The 25,435-nt window shown below is 34.2% G+C and overlaps 1 protein-coding gene across 7 annotated transcripts in view; it reads left to right on the top strand.

The window, feature by feature from the left end:
• EPHA6 (EPH receptor A6) overlaps nucleotides 1–25,435 on the top strand; it is an 868,006-nt gene that overhangs the window by 526,506 nt on the left and 316,065 nt on the right. For all 7 annotated transcript variants that reach the window (XM_045501713.1, XM_045501716.1, XM_045501714.1 and 4 more), the window contains one exon: nucleotides 13,171–13,295. In XM_045501713.1, the coding sequence (XP_045357669.1) occupies nucleotides 13,171–13,295 (125 nt within the window). The remainder of the gene's footprint in view (nucleotides 1–13,170; nucleotides 13,296–25,435) is intronic.

The following is a 25,435-nucleotide window of genomic DNA, read 5'->3' on the forward strand; positions in this document are numbered from 1 at the left end:
TGCGCTGTTGATACACTGCCTGCAATCGCAGGTAGTACCAAACCCTACGTAGTCTGTCTTTTTTCCTATACATACGTACTTGTGATGAAATTTAATTTATAAGTTAGGCATAATAAGATATTAATGACTATAATAAAATAGAAGAGTTATAACAATATACTGTAACAAAAGTTTTGTGAATGTGTGCTCTCTCTCAAAATATCTTATTGTACTATATTTATCCTTCTTTATGTGATGATGTGAGACGATAAAATGGCCATGCGATGAGATGAAATGAGGAGAATGACATAGGCATTGTGATGTAGTGTTAAGTTACTATTGACCTTTTGATGACACATCAGGAGGATCATCTGTTTCTGGACCACAGTTGACCACAGTTAACTGAAACAATGGAATGTGAAACCATGGATAAGGGAGGACTACTCTATGAAGTGTTGAGGGAAATAGAACAGCCTAAAATGTGAGGAGATGTTGACTGAAGTAAGGAAAGTAATCTGAACAAATTATTCTTAGGTTTTTCTGGAACACAGCTTCAGGCAAGGAAACATCATTGTGAGTATCTAAGGAAAAATTGTCCAGCAAGCAAGGGTTGTTTCTTTGGGGATTTATGATATAGGACAATTTTTGCCTGATAGGTTACTTCTCTTTGAGCAAAGATTTGGTTTCCCTAAGAAGCACTCAAAATTATGTAGCTGAAGTCTACAAATACAAATCAAAGAGAAATATACACAAATTAATATACATAAATTTAAAAAAAAAACCTATCAGTTGAAATTGAAGTCAAAGCAGAAGATCATAAGAATTATAGTAAGTGACATATTCTAAAATTTTTATATAATAGTATACACTTTCAGGGTAACACTCATACTTTAAAATATGGTATAGGAATTAACCAGATAGGAGACCATTCACTGTAAACCATTGATAACAGCCATGATAGTGAGTTCCTGCTGAATGTCAGAATTTCAGCGTTGATCTTCCTATTTTGTTTCCTAACATTTTGCTGACACCTAATATAATTTAAATATTCAGAAATTATATGTTGCTGAATTTCAGTATTTAATTTTTGAAATTAATGTTACATTTTATGGATATTTCATGTATACTGTACCATTAATTATAAGTTAATGCTAAGAAAACAAATACTAGTTGGTTTCATAAACCCACCTTGGAAATGTATAGACTAAAATAAAACTTATTTTCATTGGCATACTTTTTTTCCCTATAAATAGAATTTAGGGGGGGAAAAAGCAAGATTATTTAGCATACCATATTACATTTCAAATGAAGTATAAAAATGTGCAAAGATTTACAGCATTTGTTATGAATAATAATCAATTCTTTTTAGTTTTAAAAATCTTTGTGGGGCACCTAAGTGGCTCAGTTGGTTAAACATCTGACTCAGGTCAGGATCTCACCATCATGGGATCAAGCCCCACATTGAGCTCCACACTGGCTGTGGAGCCTTCTTGAGATATTCTCTCTCACTCTCTCTCTCTCTCTCTCTCTGTCTCTTTCTCTCCCTGCCCTCTCAAAAAATCTAAATAAATAAATAAATAAAATCTTTGTAATACCGTTAACTTCTATAATACATATGGAACAATGGCATTTGGTTTGTTAACAAAGTAATCACAAAAATCAAGGGGATAAAGTATAATATGCACTGAGTGCCTTTGAAGGTACTGGGAGAAAGAACATGAAGTGGAAATTACGAGCTAGCAGCCAGTATGAGAATACACAGGCTTTTCATCCTCATGCAGTCAGTGATTTGTAAACAACAATTACTAACTAGAGAAAATGAGAGGAAAACACAGAGCTCAGCCAGGTGTTATTTTACGTCAGTGATTTACTCTGCTATTTGATCAATGATGAGAACAAAATCACCCATATCCTCAGGAAGCCATGAATGTTTCAGAGCAGCTGTGGGAGCACCTGGCTACTTGTCCTACACAAAGACTACCTCCATCAAGGAAGAATCAAGATTTATTCCTCTCGGCTTCAACCAGAAACAATGCCAATGAATCTGCTGTTGCATCGCATTATTTCTTTAATGAGAGAACAAAAGCAGCTTTACAGTCCCATTTCGGATGACTTGGCAGGAATACACTTGCGTCCTCCTGAATCAGTTGTGACAGGATCATTCAACATTCCCTCAAGTGGCCAGCGGTATGAGTACTTTCTCCCTTTATATATCTTCTGGAAACACACACACACATGCGTGCACACACACACAGTTGTGAATAGCTCTCACTTCCAAAAAGTAATAAAGAAAAAAATCCCCAAACACAGCTTTTTAAATATTTTACATCTAGGTTTTATAGAAAACAGAGAATCTAAGGGCTATAGCCTACAAAATCTATAGAATCCAGCAGAATTATACTGACTGAGATGTGTTAAACTGTGGCTAGGGAAAGTGAGAGCACAGCTCATGGGGTGGAGCAGGTGCAGGGATGGGGAAAAATGTCTTTAGAATTAGTGAAAAGGGGGGCGCCTGGGTGGCACAGTCGGTTAAGCGTCCAACTTCAGCCGGGTCACGATCTTGCGGTCCGTGAGTTCGAGCCCCGCGTCAGGCTCTGGGCTGATGGCTCAGAGCCTGGAGCCTGTTTCCGATTCTGTGTCTCCCTCTCTCTCTGCCTCTCCCCCGTTCATACTCTGTCTCTCTCTGTCCCAAAAATAAATAAACGTTGAAAAAAAAATTTTTAGAATTAGTGAAAAGGAACACTCTGAATCAATAATCAAATAACTCAGCGTATTTTTGGTTTTCCTATTATTCCTCAATCCAAATACTTTTTTTTTCAAATGAGACAGTTAAATAATGGAAAATATTGAAAATTCAATAAACTAATCCAAGATGGATTTTAATATTATACATATTAAATTATAGCATATCCATTTTGATTGATACAGCATGTTCAAATTCCTGTCACTTTGCCTCTTTACTTATTTTCTGGTATTAATATTATATGTTATTATGCTATATTATAGATTTTTTTCTTATATTAATCTAGTCTCATAAAATGATGTCATATACATGGAGTATATGACTCAATTGACCATTGCTCCTATGGTACCAGAGAGGATTTATAGAACAAAAACCCCATGGACGGGACAATTATCTGATAAGGTTTGAAACAAGATTTAAACAAGTTTTGAATAAAGGAGACTCACATAAAAGTTACCTGATGTGTTTGTGTGGCACTGTACTAGGTCCTATGGAAGGTTCAGATCCTGAAATGCCACAATCACTGAGGTACAGTCCATAAGTACCAGACTTAGCCTAGAGTCCACTTCGTACCTCTTATGTAACTGCAAGTTGCTTCTGTTTGATCCTATGTCCTCATCTTTAAAATGGAAATAACTGTACCTACAAAGTTAAAATGTATATTAGATGATATATCTGAAGCGCACAGGAAGTTAAAAAGTGAAGTATAATATATCATTATAGGGATGCCTCGGTGTCTCAGTCAGTTAAGCTTCCGACTTTGGTTCAGGTCAGGATCTCAACAGTCCATGAGTTCCAGCCCTGCATTGGGCTCTGTGATGACATCTCAGAGCCTGGAGCCTGTTTGGATTCTCTCTCTGCCCCTCCCCTGCTTGCACTCTGTTTCTCTCGCTCTCATAAATAAACACTTAAAAATCTTAATATATTATTATATACTCTATAAAGAGGAATATCAAGAGCTTATGATAAAGGCAGTCAATTGCTAGATGTCATGAGGAATAGATAGTAAACCTTTTAGGAGTTCAGACATCAAAATCAATTGCATCCAAAGTGATTAAAGAAGTCTTCAGCTAGTTCATAGTTCTATCTGAAGGGGAAGAATGGTAATTGCTGTGATTTTATCTTATATTATGAACCATTCCTTAAATGTGAATCTTTCTTCTAAAATTCCCCAGGTCATCCATGGGTCATTTCACAGCCCCAAAATGGAACTAAAACTGTCTTGTCTGTTTATGCACTTTAGGTGACAACAGCACAGAAAAAGATTTTTTTTCCTTCTTAAGACATCCAATAAGCAAATCCATAACATTTATAAAACTAATTTTCATAAAGCTTCTTGGGTTAAAATATTTTTGAATCCAGTGTTCTTCCATCTAGCTTCCTCTGCAATTTTGTATCATCATATAAATTCAAGGATGACAAAAATACAGGGAAAGATTATAATTAAATGACTCCTCCATAAGCCGCATGTATTACTTTATGGTCATAGCTTATAAGTCTGTTAATATTTAGGTTTAAGTTTTTGAAATTTATTAACTCTTCAATTATATTTTTGAAAACAATTTCAGAATGTCACGTTAGCTATGAGATGACAAAGATTAGTTAGGTTTTTAAAAATAAAATCATATTCCTTTTAAAGTAGTTTCAAAAGGTACAGATAATATAATTTGTTAATATAATTTAAAAATCAGTAACTGGTCAATTGTTAGATTCACTTCTGTTATTCTCTTGTTACATCTAGTTTTCCTAGGCTAGCATGAGAAACCACTATTAATAGCTTGATGTGATTCCATTTTAAAATGTATATATGCATATGTACATATATTATGCATATATATGCATATATATTCATTATATTTTTAATAGATATCCCAGGGTTCAGTTTTATTCAGAGCAAAGAATAAAAACTTTTGGTCTAGAAGAAACTCAGCCATAGGTTTAGAATCTCAAACTATGCATGCAATGGCAATAGTATTCTGCTAATATAATTGATTTGCTGCTGCATTTGTCTACTATTTGTCTAATGATAATAGTTTAAATTTTTTTTAGCATTTATTCATTGTTGAGAGACTCTAGAGTGTGATGAGGGGAAGGGCAGAGAGAGAGAGAGAGAGAGAGAGAGAATCTGAAGCAGGCTCCAGGCTCTGAGCTGTCAGCACAGAGCCCCACGTGGGGCTTGAACTCACAGACCATGAGATCATAACCTGAGTTGAAGTCCAACACTCAACTAACTTAGCCACTCAGGCACCCCAACGTTAACAGTTTTAAATAGAATAGTTCAACTAGTTTTTAGAGCAGTCCTTACAGTGTTAGCGTCAGGCACAACATTTCACTTCTCTTCATACTGCTGGTTCTGTTTGCATACATGGGCTTCCTCTTCTTTAATAAAGTCCGTTTTGGTATTGAAGTTCTTGCAGATCTCCTCGTTTTCCTCTTGATCATATTGGCAACAGTATTGGATGTAACATCAAGAAACCTTTGATGTCTAAGTATTTTGCAGCCAGAGTAAGTTCAAAAAGTGTTCCTTGGTTAACTTTCAGGGATTCTTAGTCCCAAACAGGTATATCATCTATTTGCTTTTCTTTGTTCTCATCATCCTCAAAAGGAGGGTCATCTCTGAATGACCTTTTTATACATATTGCTGAACTAATATTTAGTAGGGAAACTAGGTCATCATTTACCTCATCATCCATTCCCAAATCTTCCAATATGGTCTTGATAGTTATACAATTTGGTTATATAATAGTTATATAATTTAGTTAACAATTTGGGGGTATCTAGTATTTAGAATTTTTTGAATATTTTTTATGTTTATTTATTTTTGAAGGAGAGAGAGACAGAGTGTGAGCAGAGGAAGGGCAGAGAGAGTCTCTGGAGACACAGAATCTGAAACAGGCTCCAGGCTCTGAGGTGTCGGCACAGAGCCCGACACGGGGCTCGAACTCCTGAACCACAAGATCATGACCTCAGCCAAAGTTGGACACTTAACAAACTGGGCCACCAGGGGCCCCTAGAGTTTTTTTTAAATCACAGTATGAATGTTGATTTACGACTTGTTTTTTTCACGTTAAGTATGACACTTATTTTCCCATGCCTGTGTGTATACATCAGTTTTAAAACAGCTTCATTAAAATCTATTGTATGGAGTTCTTTCAAGTGTCCAAACTTTTTTTTAATGTAGCAATAAAATTTGTAAAACTTTTTCCATTCACTATATTATTTTATGTTTTTAAGTTTATTTATTTATTTTGAGAGAGAGAGAATGAGGGATGGGCAGAGACAGAGGGAGAGAGAAGATCCCAGACTCCACGCTGTCAGTACAGTGCTGGATGTGGGGCTTGAACCCACAAACTGCAAGATCATGACCTGAGCCAAAATCAAGAGTTGGAAGCTCAACCGACTGAGCCACCCAGAAGCCCCAATTCATTATATTATTTTAAAGATTTATGTTTTTGTAAATTTTATCACTTAGGTGCCTCCTTTCCATAGTACTAGTTAAAATTATTTTAGTTGTTTATGTATAAATGACTTTCCTGCTCATTTTTTTCCTTTTTTTGATGTTATTTAAATGGGCTCATCTTTTTCCCTGTATGTGGAACAAATTTTTCATGAATCAGCTGAGGCCCAGGAGTTACAACCCATATTTAAATATAATATGTTTAATCTATTTATATAATTTTCATATATAATTTTTATAATTGTACAGTTCAAATAATTGTATTTTTACCTAGAAAAATTACTAGAAACCAATATTCTTGATTTTAATAAAATGGGATGCCATGAATAAGGAAATTGTTTGAAGTTAAGCCGAGAAAGGACACATTCTTGATTTTGGCCTTCTAGAAAGGGCAACTTTCTGAGATACTGGTGAATAGCATATGTTAAATGCTTAGAAAATACTGGCACAACATAGATCTTTTTGCTAAAAATTGACAGGTAATAATAAGGTCAGCAGAATCTCAGGCTGTTCTAATTTGGGAATACTTTTTTTTGTCTTTATATTTCAAAGAAACTGCATTTTATAGCATCTGTAATATAAACAATTTCTTAAATGCCTCTGGAATGATATAATAGTCAGGAGAGGTATGTGGTATAAATTACTCTAAACAGCAGCCTAAAGACAAGCTTAACAGTGAACGCATTAAATCATCAAGTCATAGAGTAATAAAATAGAAATTAAAAAGGCACAGATTATGCTGAAAAGAACTTTAAAGATAATGCTTCAGATTTTACTCTCTGTAATTAAGTGCTGACAGTGCTGTACCATTTTAACTTATTACTTAAAAAGTGATTTTTCACTGTGGCCTCCACAGGTGGTGAGAGTTTTCAGTGCAAATATTTCCACAATTTTTCACTTGTCTTGTCAAGCTACCTACCAGCATCACATTGATATGGTGGGAAGAAATAGAGTGACCAAACTTTGTGTTACATGATGTTAGTGTTTCTTTGGGAAAGACTTGAAATTCAGAGCTAAGGGCTTTTTTAAAATACAGAACAACATTAACCTGGAGGAAAAACTGGAAAAAAAAAGTAGTCCAATATCACCAATAGCTTAAGGTGGTATAATCAGGAAGAAGAAAACCTCTCCCTTTTTTAATAAGAAAGGCAGAGAAGTGAGAAACCTGACAGACTATAGGTTAAATAAGGAAAGTCTTTAGGATGAGAGTATCCAACATTTTTCAAAATATGTTTAAAAAAAACAGATTGAATACTTTTTTAAGGTTGTAAATTATCAAATGAATTAGGTAATTAAACAAATAGATGCTTTTTATCACTGCTTTAGAACTTTTTTGTTTTGTTTTATTTTTTTTAGAAACTCGTTTTTTTTTTAAAACCTACCCACTTTCCCTACAGAACCATAAATGTATCTATCCCAAATTAAGGTCTTTAAAGATAAACCAGTTAAAGTGTTGTAATTTTCCTGTTACCACTGTAACAAATTACCACAAATTTACTGTTTCAAGAACAACACACATTTATTATCTTATAGTTTTGGACATCAGAAGTCCAACATGAGTCTTATAGGTATAAAAACAGGGGTGTCAGGAGGGCTGGTTCCTTCTGGAGGCTCCAAGGAGAATTCATTCCTTCCCTCTTCTACTTTCTACAGGTTGCCTACATTCTTTGGCTCAGAGCCTTCCTTCTGTAGACAAGTCGCCTCCTGCCTCCCTCTTTTGGCACTTGTGATTACATCAGGCCCACCTGGGTAATTCAGGATAATCTTTCCATCTCAAAATCCTTAGCTTAATCAAAACTGCAAAGTCTCTTTTGCCAGGGAGGAACATTCACAGGTTCTGGGGATTAGATGTGAATCTATTTGTGAGCCATTATTCATCCTATTACAGCTGTCACACGGCTTAGCATACCATGTTATTCCCAGGTACAGGACAAAGCTAGACACTAGAAAGAAAATAAAGCATCGATTCTGCTGTATACTTCATGTATATTTCAAACTCAGAACCAGATTTCAACCACATGGGGAAAGTAGGTAACAATAGAGATTGCTATTAAACTCTGATTATAAGAAAGACATCAAAATAAAAGCATATGAGGCAGATACTGTTAAGATATATTGTTGTATAAAGCATAATATATTTAATAACTATTTCCAAAACAAGATATGGATCAAAAGTAGTTTCAAAATGTCAATTAACATGATAAATATCACATTCACAAAACTTCACAAGTAGAATTGTATTGATTATAGCATGTCTCTTTCCTGAGCATCTACTGAAACACTACTCCATATTCTTGCTTGGCAACTCTACCCATTGGTTCATTGGCAAAGAAAAAGGGAAAATCATAGTCTTAAAAGTTGATTCTTGATTTGCAATTTCTGGTGTATATTATTTATTTATTATGCCATTGTTATTTACTTATTATGTTGTTTACATTTCATTATGTCATTGATTATGCCCCCCTCCACCACACACACACAGACACGCATACATCTCTCTGGAAAGAAGCACAGGGAAGAAGAGAAAGGAAAAGAATAAAGAAAAGAGAGTGAAAAGCACTAAAAAGGGAAATGAAGAAAGAAGAGAGGAAGGAAGGAAAAGGATAGGAAAAAGAGAAAGAAAAAAAAAAAAGAAGTATGATAGATGAGCAAAAGTGAAGAGTCAATTCCATTAATGCTAAAGGTAAGAACCAGGACCTAGGTTAAAGTTACAGGAAGAAAACAATGACTCCATATGAGAATTTGTTAACAATTAGAGATTTTCAAACAGAAATGGACAGCCTTATGCAGTAGTGTACTCTTTAGAGCAACTGTTGAAGCAAGAAGTGGATAATCGGCTAACAAGAATATGTTGAGGAATTTTCTGCATTGCTGAAATAATATACTAAATGACTTACAAGGTCTATCCTAGTACTGATTCTACTATTTAACATTCATTGTGAAGATTTCCATTGTCACAAATACATGAGTGTAGAAGTGTGCTCTTGCTCTCCCCCATCTCTCTCTTCTTCACCTAAACACACACACACACACACACGTGCACACACACACACACACACACACACACACATACATTAAATCTTAATTAGGACCAAAATAATTACCTAGAATAATTTACAGTTCTTTCAGGTATTTCCATGTAAGCATCAGAAAATAACACTCATCCTAATGTGAATAAAATCTCCTTTGTTCACTAACTCCACGATGTACTTTTCTTGTTTTGCCATGTAGTTCTTGGTAAACTATTTGAGATTCAGAAAATGTAGTAATCAAAAAGGGATGTATTAAAGCCATTTTCAAAAATGTGGTAATCTATTCAACAATCATTTATTTTGAAGGTCAAAGCTAAGATTTTGAAGGCTTAAGAAAGGATGTATATCAGAAATACAATTCTACTGAAAACTATACTGAATGCACAATTCTTTACTCAGGAAACATTGCTTGAGCCTTCAAGTCTTTCAGTTAGTCTCTGATCTGACAAACTCCAGAAGATATTATTTCCCTGACTATTTATTTCTTTCTCTGACTTTTTAGAATCAGAAGTAAAAATCAATAGTTGCCCTCTGTGTTCTAAAATTAGTTTTTCTCATGTGGAGGAATAAGTGTATTTTCCCCTTTATGTTTGTTGGTACTACAGTGTTGTCACAATATGCCAAATTCAGATGTTATATAAATTCAGGTTATTAAGAAAACAAATTTGTCAAATATATTCAAAACAAATTCTTGAGGTTTCATGTATTGATGCCATATTTTAAAATAAAATTCCATATGGTGCTAGCCTTCTCACAAAATAGAAGATGCAGCATTTGGGATGTATATTGACCTATAAATTATTTCCCACATCCTCTGCTTTAATTCATTAACTGTTTAAAATGTGTGCCTAGTGTATATTGTGCAGCTCTTTTCAAAAACAATAGGTTAATACGTAGTGTGGTTCAGAACATCCAAATCATGTAAAGCACCATGCTCTGTAAAATAACAAAATAAAAAATGTGTGCATAAAGTATGAGAACTCTAACAGAACCATATAGGAAATTTCAACACTAGAGGAATTGTGTGATAAAGTAGAAACATAATTGAATATTTTTCCATGAAAGTAATAATTATGGAGACTATATGAAAATATGGAATAAGATTTCAAATACATGGTTATGCAACTATGTAAAATATAGGCATTTACATATAAAGATGATAAGCAGAAGTGAAGAGATTTTAGAGTTTATATGGTTCTTGGACACTAAAGTCCATGTATAAGTGAAGAATTTATAACTAGATTTCTTAGAAAATAGTATATTCATTAGTACTTCGCAGAGTAGTAAAAGAATAGATTTTCTTTATTTTATAGAACTATAGGAAGAGGACTCATAAAATTTAGGTGATGTACATGTACTGTTACTTAACCAGTGGGGAATTGGAAATAGAAAAGATAATACCTGTATGTTAATCAATAGTTATTCTAATATGCTACCATAATTGAATTTATTATCAGTTTTGCAAGAATTATATCATTTGACCTTGAGTGCTAAATAATTATGTGGCAAAATGTAGTACACTGGTAATATTATTGCCTTATGACATTGCACATTAAACTGAAAATTACCCATAAGATTGTATACATGAAAAGGACATTTTTAAAAATTATAATGAATTGTTATATAGAAGTCAACTTCTAATTTGTATGATTCATCTTAAAGTTATAATTTTTCCATAAAACTCCATTAATACACTATTATACTACAGTTCAAGAGCATTAATGACATTTATTAATGGTAGTTTATTAGTACTGAATATGACTCAATTTAAATAATGAATTATCTGAGCACTTTTTCTTATTTACCATGCTATCCACTTCTGTTTTAGCGTATAGCACACTTCTACTTTTTAGCGACTTCTGTTATTATCATCACTCATTTTTAAAAATACATTTTAGTGCAATAATGCTTTCATTGAAAAGCTGGAAAGAGTTTTAATATAATTTCTAAAGTACTTAATTCCTTGGGAGAACCAAACTTTTCATTCTCACCAATTTAAGAAATACTTTATCTTTACGATGCAAAGGCAACATTCAGAAATAAAATACCAAACCTAATACTTGAGCCTTTCTTACAAATTTAAAGTATATGTATTTTAATCATAGAGAATCAATTTTTTCAAATTCTATCCTCACCTGCAATTGGCTCATTTGAATAGATTTCTGGAAATGAGTTGGAAAGACATTGTGAGTTCATAATGATAATTCCAATATGAGTTTACTCTTACAGAGTTTTTATGTACCTTCATTGATTTGATATCTGTATCTCCGTTTCCTGTTGAAAAAAACAAATAAACAGACCTAGTCCTCAGTAACACCATATTACTCATTTGCTTTAACCCTCAACACACGCACAAGGATTCAGATTTACAATACAAATACTACCAACAGCAATATCATTACTAAAAACAGTTTAGTAATTTTTGCAGATTTTTTTTAATCCTTAAAACTACCTCTTTGGGATATACACTAAGTTACTATGTTTTAAGTCACTTTAAGTAGTTACTCTTGGAAGCTGTGCCTCAATACACAGGTTTCATTTTTCTTTTAATTTTTTGATATTACTTTTTTAAATAATTTGCTTTCTAACCATTTAACTCTTCACAGAGTTCCAAAGTAAATCTTCAAGGGAAGGCATATTGAGACTTCTATCTTCTAACCTTATCATGTCCATCCTGTTGCTTCCCACCACTAAGGGTGACTATTGTTATTATTTTTTTATTCTTAGGCTTATCCTTACATTGTTTTTTGTACATTTTCCCTCCTTACTTTTTTTATTTAAAAATATATCCTGAAAAAACTCCATTTTTATATGGAGTATTTATAGTCATAATTCTCTGGTGGATGTAGCATAGGTTTTCAACCCGTCCCTTTTTGATGGACAGTTAAATTATTTCCAATCTTTACAAATAAATCTCAGTGAGTAATCTTATAAATATGTCTCTCTGTGTTTGTTCAGTGTGTTTTTGGGATAGACTCCAAAAAGCCCAAGTGTAAATGAACATATAATTTGCCTCAAATTGTTAAATTTCCCTTCATAAAAGTTGTACTATTTTGCATTACCACCGACAATGTACTAAAGTGCTTTTCCCTAAAGTCTAGCCAATAGAGCCTGGTGTCAAATTTTTGGATTTTTGCCAAACTGATTAGTGAAAAATGATACCTCAGTATATTCAATTTGTATTTTTCTTTTTATGAGTGAAATTTAACTTCTATGCAAAAACCTATTGTTTTAAAAATTAGAATACTTAAAAATGAGTATTTTGTTAGAGAAAATTATGATATATAAATCCAGGGATATCTTGGAAGTCAAATGCAAGATTACCTTAGATTAGGATTGGGTTGCTAATACAATGTTATATAGGGGAATAAGGACATACTTCTGAAAATAAACTTCAGAAGTTAAATGTTTCAATTTTATTCAAATGTCACAGAAACCATGCAAAAGAAATAATTTTCACTTTGATATGCAATAAATTACTAAAGATAAGATGTTTGTAATATAAAGTTTTATAAAGTACTAACAGTTTACAAAGTATTAAGTCTTGAAGAGAAAGAAAAGCCTATAAATGATCTTGTAATTTCAGAGTATTTTTCTATAGTAGATTTAGATTTGATAAAATACAGGATCCAAATGTATTGTACCTCATGTCATAGACTAAAACCAAAGCCATCTTAAAGAAAAATCTCCTCTAACAAAGATGAAGATGAAGAGTTCTGGCTCTTATTCTTGGACTATTTGAGTTTTTCCTATGTTCCCTAGTAGTGCTTCTAAATATATTTTAATACTTTATTTGGATTAAATAGAGTAGATCCTGAGCCTTTCTTATTAATCTGACATCAACGATTGCTATCCACTTCAACAAGAATTATATTTTCCTTGGAAGACAAAATATTAAAGAAAAGATGATGCAGAATGATTCCTGCCAATTAATTCTTAGTTATTTTCTTTCCTTTCAGCACCTTCCCTGATAGGTGTGGTAAGGAAGGACTGGGCATCCCAAAATAGCATTGCCCTATCATGGCAAGCACCTGCTTTTTCCAATGGAGCCATTCTGGACTACGAGATCAAGTACTATGAGAAAGTAGGTCTTATTTGGAGCTTCCTAAAAAAACTATATATACATATATATGTATATATGTATATATTGAGCATGTTGTTATATTATTTTACTTTAAAACCTGTTCTGTGACATAACCTCATACCTACTATGTCTTTCAAAACTCTAGTTTACTACTGTGCTTATACTTTTCTTAATTTGTCTTGTTTTATGTCAGATGATAAAGTTAGAAGACATAAGATGTTCATCTCTGTCATGATTTACTATAGGGATTTTTCCAACATAGTAAGAGGTAATAACTCCTTCAACTTACAGTTTAGCTGACATAACATTGTTTCTAAAATTCACTTGGAAGACATAGTAAAATGGAATTGCTAGAACCTAAAGAAGGAGTTTGTATAGCCCATATTGTTTGCCAATGAGTTTACAGTTACAATTCTCTATAATTTGGAAAGGATGATTTAAGGGATAAATGGAGTTTTACATTTAGGTCAGCTGTTTTACTTTTTTAAGAAGCCACCCAGATAAATCTGGTTTATAAATCAACTTAATCTTAATTTTCATTTTTGTCATTTAAAATTGTTCTCAATTACTATATTTTCCCAAATTATATACTTCCTTACCTTTCTTGCATTCACATTCTTTCTTTATGTGTTTTCCCTTTATTCCTCACTATTATGATATTGTTGCTATAGATATTATAGGAGAGGACATAACAATTCTAATATGTCTCATTGTGCTAATACTCCTCTGGAATATTGATAAAGGGAACATTAAATTTTAAAAAAATAATGTAAAAATTATATATAATTTCTAGTTGTATACTAAAGTAAGAAGGAACTTCTTGCATCTCTGTAAATTACTAGAAGCAAAGGAACATCACAAATTTTGATTTCCTTTGAAAAAATATAGGTCAAGAACAGAAATAGAAGTCTATCTTTTCCTATTCTATTGATTCTGAGCAAATGTATGTTTGAAAAAGAGAGAGGTAACTCAGTAGCCTGCCTGTACCCATTTTTGACCGTCTGGTAATTTCAGCATTATGTAGTCAATGAAAACTGTCGTTATCATGAATTCACATGAGTAACTCCATAGTCTAAGAAAAGAGAAATTTACTGAGTTTTAATTGGATTACAGATTGTGCACATTGGCCAAACCAGCATGTGCTCAGAAATCCTGCTGAGCTCTCCTTTCAAACGTTACAACCTCTAGCATGCTGTCACAAAGTAAACATATTTTCTGTCTACTAGATTAAGTAGATCTATAGATATGCAAAAATTCTCATTATTTAAAAAGCAATGGGCACAAATATATCAGCAACTTTTCAGAATGAAAACATCCCTCTATGCTTTATAAAGGCTATATTTTGTACACAGAAAATAATTCTCATTTTATAGTCATTTATGTTTCAAATGTTGTAAGATGAAGATAACTTGTAAGATTTCCAATTAAGGACAAATCATACAGATTCTGTAAAAAGGGAACCATAATCATCTAATCAAAATTTTAGAAATCAATAAAATTCTGAAAGATGCTGGCATAATTTTCCCGTTTTAATGGTGGAATAAATAATGTGATAAGGGAGTCTATTTTTTAAGAAAATGGCAATGATGCAGTGCTAATGGAGTCACTAAACTTGTAGTAAACATGGAGGTGGAAGCCATGGATTCCTAGTTCATGTTCTGATTGTGATGCTCATTATGCCTATGGCCAAGAAAAGTCAATTAATCTTCCTATGTCTCACACTTCACTTTTACAAAATGGAAATAAAGAAAGATATCAAGTCTTCTAGTGGGTTGTAAGGATTAATTTTATAAACAGACCCAAAGATGAAAATCAGTATTAGAAATCATTTAATTTAATTTAAGAATGAGCAGGCGCCTGGGTGGCTCCGTTGGTTAAGCGTCTGACTTTACCTCAGGTCATGATCTCACAGTTTGCAAGTTCGAGCCCTGTGCAGGGGCCTGCCTCTGCTGACAGCTCAGAGCCTAGATCCTGCTTCATATTCTCTCTCTCTCTCTCTCTCTCTCTCTCTCTCTCTCTCTGCCCCTCGCCTGCTCACACCGTCTCTCTCTCTTCAAAAGTAAATAAAATTTTTTTTTAATTAAAAAAAAAGAAAGAATTAGGGAAATAATTGACATATAATATAACGTAGAATCATTATACAATAGCATGGGAATTGTATACAAACTAAATAAAGATCATCATCTTTTCATATGTAGAGGCAACCAATCAAAGGTGTTAGAATATCAAACCTTTCAGAGAGGTTTGAAATGATTAATAGGATTAAAACCTTTCCCAACCATGCCTTCATATTGTAACTGTACATTTTACCTATTTGCTTCTATAAAGTGATTTCTCCTTCCAAGCAAATATTTTTTAAAAACTTATAACAAGGACAACTCATAATAGAATCCCTAGTTGGAAGTGCTAATTTCCTTCTTTATTAGGAACCTAAATATTGCAAAACACAAAGAAGAGCAAAATACAAAGAAATATATGTACAAATGATGCTAATTTTGGAACACAAGTATCCCCTCATATGTGTATATGTATGCATGGTTACATAAATATAGAGAAATATAGAATGGAATAGAGTGTACACCCTGCTGTTTCAAGTGTTGTGTGTTGAGTTGGAGTGCAATGGGGGACAGAAGTATATGAATGGAAGCAAGGAAGAGAGAGGGAAGTAGCAAGCTTAGATAAATATGGATGGATGGATGGATGGATGGATGGATGGATGGATGGATCCTAAATCTCATTGCCCATAAGCAAGCCCTGAGACAGGATTTTGTTAGCAAGTGATTAATTAAGAAAGTTCCCAGGAAAACCGACTGAAGAATGGGGAGGCAGGACTATAAGGGAGCTCTGGAGTAAATTACATCTCAGAGTTCATCCTATGGAGATAACAGAAGCTGAGCTCCCATGCTCTGGCTCCAGTCAGTCATTGGCTACAAGTCTTAATGAGATGTACAGAAAAAAAAGTCATTGGCACTTCTGGTTCTCTGTAGTGGCTTTAGTAGCCCAAGTTTAGGTCTTTAAAGAAGGTGCCTTCACAGTCAAAAAAAACCATAGGCACTTGGTTGGGGGGGGATTGGGAGCGGGAACACATAAAGGTGGTCCAAAGGGATCTGATGGTACACCAACTATTAAGTAAGGTAATTCAGTGCTCAAAGAGCTGTGAAAGAATTTTAATCCTGGGCTCATTGTAATATTCATATTCTCCTCAGTCTTTTAATAGGGGCGCCTCAGTCTTTAATTTGTGACTTGTTAAACCTTCCATTTCCTTTTAATCAAAGTCAGTCTGTATTGCTAACTCATAATTAATCCACAATCAATATTTACACTATTCTCTGAGGAATTCATGCTGTTTTATTAAGTTCTTCTTAAGAGCATTATTCTATAAATCAGGAAAGAAGTTTGGTGCTTAGAATGTGCAGTGTCCACAAATATCTGAGATCAAGCAACATACCCTTGTTACCAGTGACTTTTTCTCACAGAATGTGTAACATTAGAAAAAGGCACTGGCCTGGGTGGTCAAAAATTTGAGTTTGGCTCAGATCTTAATTTTCTTAGTCTGGTTTTCTCATCTATACAATAAGGGTAGAAAAATAATTTCATAGTTCTAGCTGTTTCCAGATGCTACTATGTTTTTATCCATATAGCTTATAGATACATTATCCCATAACTCAAATAACTGTAGTTTTTCATTTATGCCTACTAAAATTAAATGCACACATACACATTGTAAAAAATATCTTACCACAGGGAACAGTAGTTTTCACATTATAATTACATATAAAAACTACCATTGTCTTCTGTGTGTGATGAGAGGGGTATGGAGAAGAAAACATATTGCTTGTTGATTATAACTAATTAGATATTGTCTCATCAGTTAATTATTCCCCCCCAATTCTTAGTTACTTTTTTTCATACTCAAAAAATGTTTAGTTTTTTAAACTCAAGTAAATATAGTTTGAACATGAAAAGACACTTAAAATAACGAAGAAAGTCAAATATGTTACCAAAAAGTTATATTTCATTTACTTACTAACAATGCTTTTCTCCAAAAGCAGAGCCTACTCATAATGAGGGAACTGTTAAAAATAAAAGACAATTTAAGTGATACAAGCACACTTTATTTAACACTTTGTGAAGTGGGCAGTCTCCTCAGAGAACCATGAAATGGGGTAGAAGGTGGGAAACTTTTATAGGATAAAGAACAAAGAGGAGAAAAATAGAAAATATCTGGCTGAGGCCACATATTTAACCTTGTTTGGGGTGAAAAGGAAGAAGGAAAGAAGTACAGAGTTGACTTGGTGCTTGGGGTGGGCCGACTGGATATATGCATTTTTGGTCAGAGAATTTACAGGGGTACAAAAGTTGTTTTTGGTTTGCTGATGTGGTACCTCAGGTGAGGGCAGCTCTATCTTCAGCCTAGAAAGTCGTTTCAGCAAAACTAAGACATTATCACTCCCAATCTCCCAGTCCCCACCTCTCAAATTTGCAAACCTACTTGGCAGCTACAAAATACCAAAAATTCAATTGAACATCACACATGCCCCTTCCTTATCTCTTCCCTTCTCTCTTTACCCTTTGTGTTCACATTCTTGATTTTTCCTCTCCTTTTTGTTCTCTGCCCAAGGCACTTTTCTTTCTCCTGCTTCTTTGTTCTTTTATTATATCTATCAAAGTTAGTCTTGATTAGAGTCATTCATGTGTGTATCTGACTCTCTCACTAGTTTATGAGCCCCTGAAGAAAGCAGATCATTTCTTGTCTTTGTCACTCAACGCTCAATCAGTGTCTGATGCTGAAACAACGGTCTACTTTCAGTCATATTCTAAAGAAATTAGTAAAAATCCTCTTTGTTCAGCACTCATTCCCAGAAAACTGAGAAAAGTCACTTAGCCACTGTGAAATTAACCCAGCAATTTAAAAAACAGAGAAAGAAAGCCTCCAGAACTCCCTATTTCTACCTGTTCATAACGAAAACCCATACACAAATGTCTATCAACTAAGAGGACGTTCTGTTACTATGTAGAATGTAAGCCCATCAGGGCAGGGATTTCCTTTGTTTACTTTCACGCCCCCAGCACTCAGAAGGGTACACCACTAATAATTCATGGACAATGGTTGTCCAGTTACATGTCAGGTACTTGTAAAAGTGTTTTTCATGGATCGAATAATTCAATCTTAATAACAACCTTTTGAGATAAATACTATTACTGTTCCCATTTTACAGATGAGGAAATTAAGGCACAAGAAATCAAAAATCACAGAGCCAGTAAGTGGTTGTTAACGCTGGCCTTGGTACTTGCATCACAATTGGATGTCTCAAAAAGTCAGTGCTTTCTGCTGATATTGATTTTCTGGGTTCCCTGAGGCCAAACCCTTCATTACTCTCCAACGCCCATTTTGCATCTGTAAAATGGCAGTGATTAAACATACCTATTTCACCAGGGTGCTATACAGCTCCACTAATTACCAACTGGTAGCTCATTTTGCAAACATGAATCCCCCATAAAGGTTCATTATTCTTACATCCAGTATTTAAAGACACTGTGACTGGTAAAGTCTTTTCCTAAAGTTCTGTTGTTAATTTTTACCATGGTCAGCAGTTTTTAGATTTTGTTCAAGAAAACTCATCATGAGAAAGGAAACATTTCTTATATCCAGATGGTCAATAATTATCTACATAAAATACTGAATTAATGTATCTGCCATTGTTTCACCTAGTTTGCTAATAAAGTATCTATTAGTTTTGTATAGAATTACATAATTTCATGTCATGAGAACAACGTATTATTTTAAAAAAAGGTGAGGAGATTTGTAGGAAGCTTTCGATTATGGGAAATATTTTTATCTGTCAGGGGTGATTTAAGTTAGGCCCTTTTGAGAGAAGTTTGCATTCATGGTGTCCTTTATGAAGTCACATGTTTCTCAATACCAAACTTTATACAAGTCTCTTTGTTTCTCCCCTCCTCTCTTATTCTACCTTCTCAAGCTGGTTTTACCCCAGATAACAATTCAATAAATAGTGAATAGCTTTTTTTTCCTAACGATAACATAATCAGTAAATCTACACTTACTTTGATTAAAAATAAAATAATCAACTACAGACATTTTTTTAAAAACTTCCCTTTTTAGAAAATGGTCAGTGTACCTTCCTAATTTTCTTTTGTTATATTTCCTTCACTTTGGTGTTTGAAGAAGTAAATTTTCTCTTCACTTCAGAATGCTACCCTTAACCTTCATCCACTCTTTAGTTCGGAAGCATATCTCCTTCGTTCTTTGCACCCTCCTTTCCCGGTGGCCATCTCTAACTTGTACATTTTGCAACCTAAATATTAACTTGCATGTAAACCTACATGTGGTTATTATGTACTAAGAAAAGTGGGATTGAGAAAAGGGCGTAAGGATCGCCTGAATCACACTAGGATCTTGTTGAAAGGCATACTATGATTCGGTTGATTGGAAGTGGGTTGGGGGCATGGCGAGTGGGTTGAGGATTTACATCGGGAACCAGCTCCCGAGGGATGCTAGCAGTGTCACTCCAAGGACTGTGCTTTGAATTGTAAGTCTCTAGAGGCCCTGATTCTCCATCACCTCACATTGCCAAGTGTGGATAGGGGGGAAATAATCATGACCTTCTAAACATACTCAGGAACTTAAACATTGAACCATCTTTATAAATAGCTAAGAACTTTATAGGTATTATAAGATTCATACGATATTCAAACCTAATATGTTAGTTTGAAGTAAAATGCAGTAAGGACCAAGTCAGTTTCAGATACAATTGAGTGCTTGCTTCTAAGGAAATCAGCATTCCGGAGCTGTTAAAGTTTTGTGTTGTTTTTTTTTTTTTTTTTTCTTTCTTTCTTTTTCATAATCCTTACTTGTTATGATGTCCACCACGGAGAAATTGGATATGAGCATTTGGTACTAATTAAAACAACATTACCTAATGGAAAATGGACAACAAGGGAATTTACTGATACAAACACTCATTAAGGAGATTTCATAGCCAATTTCCATGTTGTGCAGCAAACACCACACTGTGCAGAAGCCTGCCTGGTTTAGTGAGCCCAGGGAGTCCCACGGTGCCTGGGGCAGAGATTCTCAGGATAGCAAGCCTGGGACAGGTGCCAGTACTGAATCAAAAGCGGCATCTGTATGGGTTTCACATACCAAAATAGAAAGAAATTTAAAAGATATTTATACTATTTCATCAAGCATAAAGTCTACACACATAGGAAAATTACAAGTGTCTATTAACTATTCTAGTTTAAGTTCTCTCCATTTTCATACAAGTTATACTATCTTTATCTTTCATTTGATTTAAAAAATGGATTCACTTAAAATTATAGAAGCTGAGCTTAGTATATCAAAGGCTTGGTACATCCAAAAAAAGGGGAAAAAAAATAGTTGGGAGAAGTAAGTACTCTAAATATATTTCATTCAAAAGTTTATACCTAAATTTATAGACTGAAATGAAGTTATAAACATAATGAATGTCAAAAATTTATGTTCCTGTTTCCAAGAACAGTAAAACTATACTCCCTCCATCGTGCTCAAAGGGCCTGGGATTCTTTGGGCCATATACAGTCACCGGAAGTGCCATCCTAGCCCTGATGTTCTGTGTAATACTAGGTAAGGCTGCACATTAATTAACCACACTTCTGCCAACTTGCTATAGTTCAATCAACTCTAAATTTCACAACATTTTAATTCAGTTTCACATCCTGAAGTCATAATCAGTTGCTTTGATATTCTTGATCATACTTTTCTTAAACTGCTTCCTCATCACTTTCCTAAATTCCATGTGTTTCTCTCTTTTTTGATGAGTTTAGGGTAAACTAAGTAGTTTTCCAATTCTGAAATCCTATGGTTACATAAGCTTATTATTTTTATTGTGTCTTGCTTTGCTATGCAAGGTAACAGTAAATAATCAAGTAAGAGTAATGAAAGAATGAGAGACTTGATGTTTCCAATGAAAATATGAAATATTTAAAAAAATACAGAAGAGTATGTAAAAACCTTAAGGAATAAATAATCATCCAATTTCTTCAACAATCTAAATCTATATATTTTAAAACCAGGTTTTGCATTTCTAAAGAAAGAGAAAAATATGAGTATTTTAAAATGATTAACTACTCACACATAAATTTCCACTTTCTTGTAAAAGTTATTGAGAGGGAGGGGTACCTGGGTGGCTCAGTCGTTTAAGCATCCGACTTCAGCTCAGGTCATATTCTCATGGTTCATGAGTTCGAACCCTGCATCAGGCTCTGTGCTGACAGTTCAGAGCCTGGAGCCTGCTTTGGATTCTCTCTCACTCTCTATCTCTCTCTCTGTCCCTCTCTGCCCCTCCCCGACTCATGCTCTGTCTCTCAAATATAAACATTTTTTTTTTAAAGTTGTTGAGAGGGAAGAAATAATGCAGGGTTATAGAACCACAATATCAAATTATCAGAGGATCACCAATGTCCCTTTGCATGGGGGACAGTGGTGGAAAACAACACTAAAAATTATTCTAGGTAAAGTATTTGGGCCTGCCAAGAATTAGTGTAAAAGAGTATGCAAAATTAGTGTTTTACTGTTATATTTTCATTCCTCCAGAAAATTCCTTCTGGGCAATAACAAGGACACAAATTCAAACTTTCTCTAAATTTCTGATCTATTTTGGTGAAAATCAGACCAAAAAACTCACTGACAGACACCAATTTTTCTAATGTATATTTCCTTGAACTGATACTGCATTCAGCCTTCAAAGAACTACTCTTCCATTAGCGGAAAATGCAAGTATAATGTTGCTGCTTTTGAAAGTTAAATACACAAGTCAGACATCTAACTTTGCATCCTAAAATGATGGAAGAATAAATACAACTATATAATGCCTGTAGGTAAATCCTGCCAGATTTTCTAATATAAATTTCAAGCTAAGAGCTGCAACTATATTCTGTTATATTACCCTTAGCAAGTTTTTTCATCACTGGCCTTATTAAAATGTTGACTGAATCATATTCCCTGGGGAGAAATGTAAGCTTTGCTTACTTTGAATGTAGTTAAAAATACAACCATATTTTTGCCTATTCTTTAGACAATTACCATGTGGGGCTGGCAGTACAAACATAATTACCAATTCATAATATTATCCTTTCTCTTCTCATACTCTACTGCTACTGTCTTTCACCCCGCACTTAATAAGAAAACCCACACATTGAACAAAGATACATTTATTTCTTCAGAGGATTTTGAGACCTGTAATTATATGAAAAATCATGTGAAGTTGTCTTGAGACATCTCCTATAAAAGACAGGGTGGCAGGGTGTATTGTTTGCCTCAGTTTTCCTTGAGGGATTTATTTAGGAAATGCTACTAGAGGAAATATGGACCATGAAGAGGATAAGGCAGAAATGAGCTATTCTTGGTAGCAAATCAGGAATTTGGTGGGGTTTTCTCCCTAGAAATAGTTCACTTCCATAAATACTTTTGTGAAAAGTGTGTATGTGTTTTGAAATTGTGCCTTTTTTTAAGTGCAGCTTTTATTAGGCTCTGTAGATTTCAAAGTATTGTAATATTATAAAGAAAATTCAACTTTTTAATAAAAATTTTCCATAAGAAATATGTGGGCTGCTCTGTGCCTCTACTGCCTGACTTGATTTGCAGGGATTTTTGTTTGTTTGTTTGTTTGTTTGTTTGTTTGTTTTTTACTGCCAGAGGGAAGTCTAACATCCAGGATTTGTAGTGTATCCAGAATTAGAGTTAGGAAACGAGCCTTATTTACTGTAAGACCATCATTTGAGTTTTGTTGGATAAATTAGAAAAACAAAAATGAGTTGGGAGCTGAAATGTTTGCACACTTCTGATCCTTGAAACTACTTTTCCAATAGCGAATGGAGGTAGAGAACAAAGTCTTGTTAATAACTAAGTTGGATTATGGAAAAAAGTAATACTAATAACATTTACTGAGTGCACTTTACCTGTTCTAACTCATTGTAAGATGAGTTAATTAGCAGCTAGCTCATGAGAGACACCTACCTACTTCTTGACTACAACTTAGATTTTAGCCTCCAACTGGCAACTTAATAAGAAACTTTAATAAAAATATATTTAGATATTGGGGAAACATTAAAAGTGACTAGGCTACTGTTTATTTCATTTTTCTTCTGTTATTTATTTAATTTTTGGTGTCTCTGTGGTCAATTCATCCTGATATTTTTGAAATAAAATATTCGACACATAAGAACAAACGTTCTATAATTTAAAATCATAAAGCAATTGAAATGAAACTGAACTGGGGAGTTCTACTATCATCTGTGCCTCTATGTAGTTGTAGACCTTGCACAAGCCCTTAAATTTCTCAATTTCCATCAGCCAAGTGAAAATGGCCTTATTATATTATTTTAAAACTCCCTTTCAACTCCTTGACAATCGAAGGAAGTAATACTTTATCCAGTCATAATGGATTTTAACAGACTTGAATTAGAATCCAGACTTTGACACTAATTAACTGGGTGCCTATAGCAACTATTATTTCCCTGAACTTGAATTTCCTCATCTGTTAGGAAAGAAATGATAACAACCAAATCAGCTGTTATGAGGAATAGATTTGAATATAGACCATCTTACTTACTCCTTGGAAAAAATAGGCATTCAATATGTATAACCTCCTAAAATTGGTATTAGTTAAAATATTGGTACCAGTTTGTGTTTTAAAAGGTTTCAGTCCCTGCACTAAGGTCCTTTGAAATTCTTGTTACCCAAACATAATGACATCTTATCCAAAGTGCACCAAAATTATTATTCTTTCTATAGATGATATGGTAATAAGTCCAACAGGTATAAAGATAGTAGCTAGTACCCTATGTAGTTAACTGCAGAGCAGAACCAGTTCCTACATTTAAAAAAATGCCATCCACATCAGTGGGCCTGGGTGGCTCAGTTGGTTAAGTGAGCAACTCTCAGTTTCTGCTCAGGTCATGATCTCAGGGTTCATGAGTTCCAGCCCCACGTAGGGCTCCGCAGCTGGCAACATAGAGCCTGCTTGAGATTCTCTGTCTCCCTCTCTCTCTGCCCGTACCCTGCTTCCATTGTCTCTGTCTCTCTCAACATAAATAAACTTAAAAAAAAACATTAAAAATTCCATCCAAATCAATATTAACCATTTGATATTATTCCATAATATTATTGTATTGTCACTGAAGAATCTTTAGTATAAGCATATGATAACATTTTAATTTGGAAAGTACAAAATCAATTTCTTAACATGAATTTACATAGTTCTTGAACTGCAAAACATTTGACACTAAGAAACAGAAAGTTTTTCTTACAAATTAGATATATAAATGTACAGTAGTATAGCCATTGACATAGAAAAATAGTTGTATTCTGATTGTGCTTTCCAACTTAGGCTGTATTTAGCTTTCCTATGGAGTTCCCGCCCTTCTATTTAAGACAAGTTTTTTTTTTTTTTTTCAACGTTTATTTATTTTTGGGACAGAGAGAGACAGAGCATGAACGGGGGAGGGGCAGAGAGAGAGGGAGACACAGAATCGGAAACAGGCTCCAGGCTCTGAGCCATCAGCCCAGAGCCCGACGCGGGGCTCGAACTCACGGACCGCGAGATCGTGACCTGGCCGAAGTCGGACGCTTAACCGACTGCGCCACCCAGGCGCCCCAAGACAAGTTTTTTATATATGAGAATAATTCTTTAAGTATGAAGTTATACTTATTTTGGCATATTTCATTATTTCATCCCTGTCTAGTTGGGGTAAATTACCCATGTCCACTCTTTCATGTCTTCCCTCATGGTGTTCGTTTCTTCTTTGTCTTTCTTCTGCTCCATAAAGACCAAGTAGATTATGCAAATGATACACCACAGCGAAACATTCTCTTTCCCTCATTTCCCGCCTTTGCAATAGCAATCTTCTCTCTTTAATTATTAGAAATTTATAGGGGCACCTGTGTCGCTCAGTTGGTTGAGCATCAGACATTGGCCTAGGTCATGATCTTGCCATTCTGGAGTTCAAGCCGCACGTCGGGCTATGTGCTGACAGCTCAGAGCCTAAAGCCTGTTTCATATTCTATGTCTCCTTCCCTTTCTCTGCCTCTCCCCCACTCACGTTCTCTCTCTCTCAAAAATAAATAAACATTCAAAAAA

This window comes from Leopardus geoffroyi, chromosome C2 (genome assembly GCF_018350155.1).
Source record: "Leopardus geoffroyi isolate Oge1 chromosome C2, O.geoffroyi_Oge1_pat1.0, whole genome shotgun sequence".
Taxonomy (NCBI): domain Eukaryota; kingdom Metazoa; phylum Chordata; class Mammalia; order Carnivora; family Felidae; genus Leopardus; species Leopardus geoffroyi.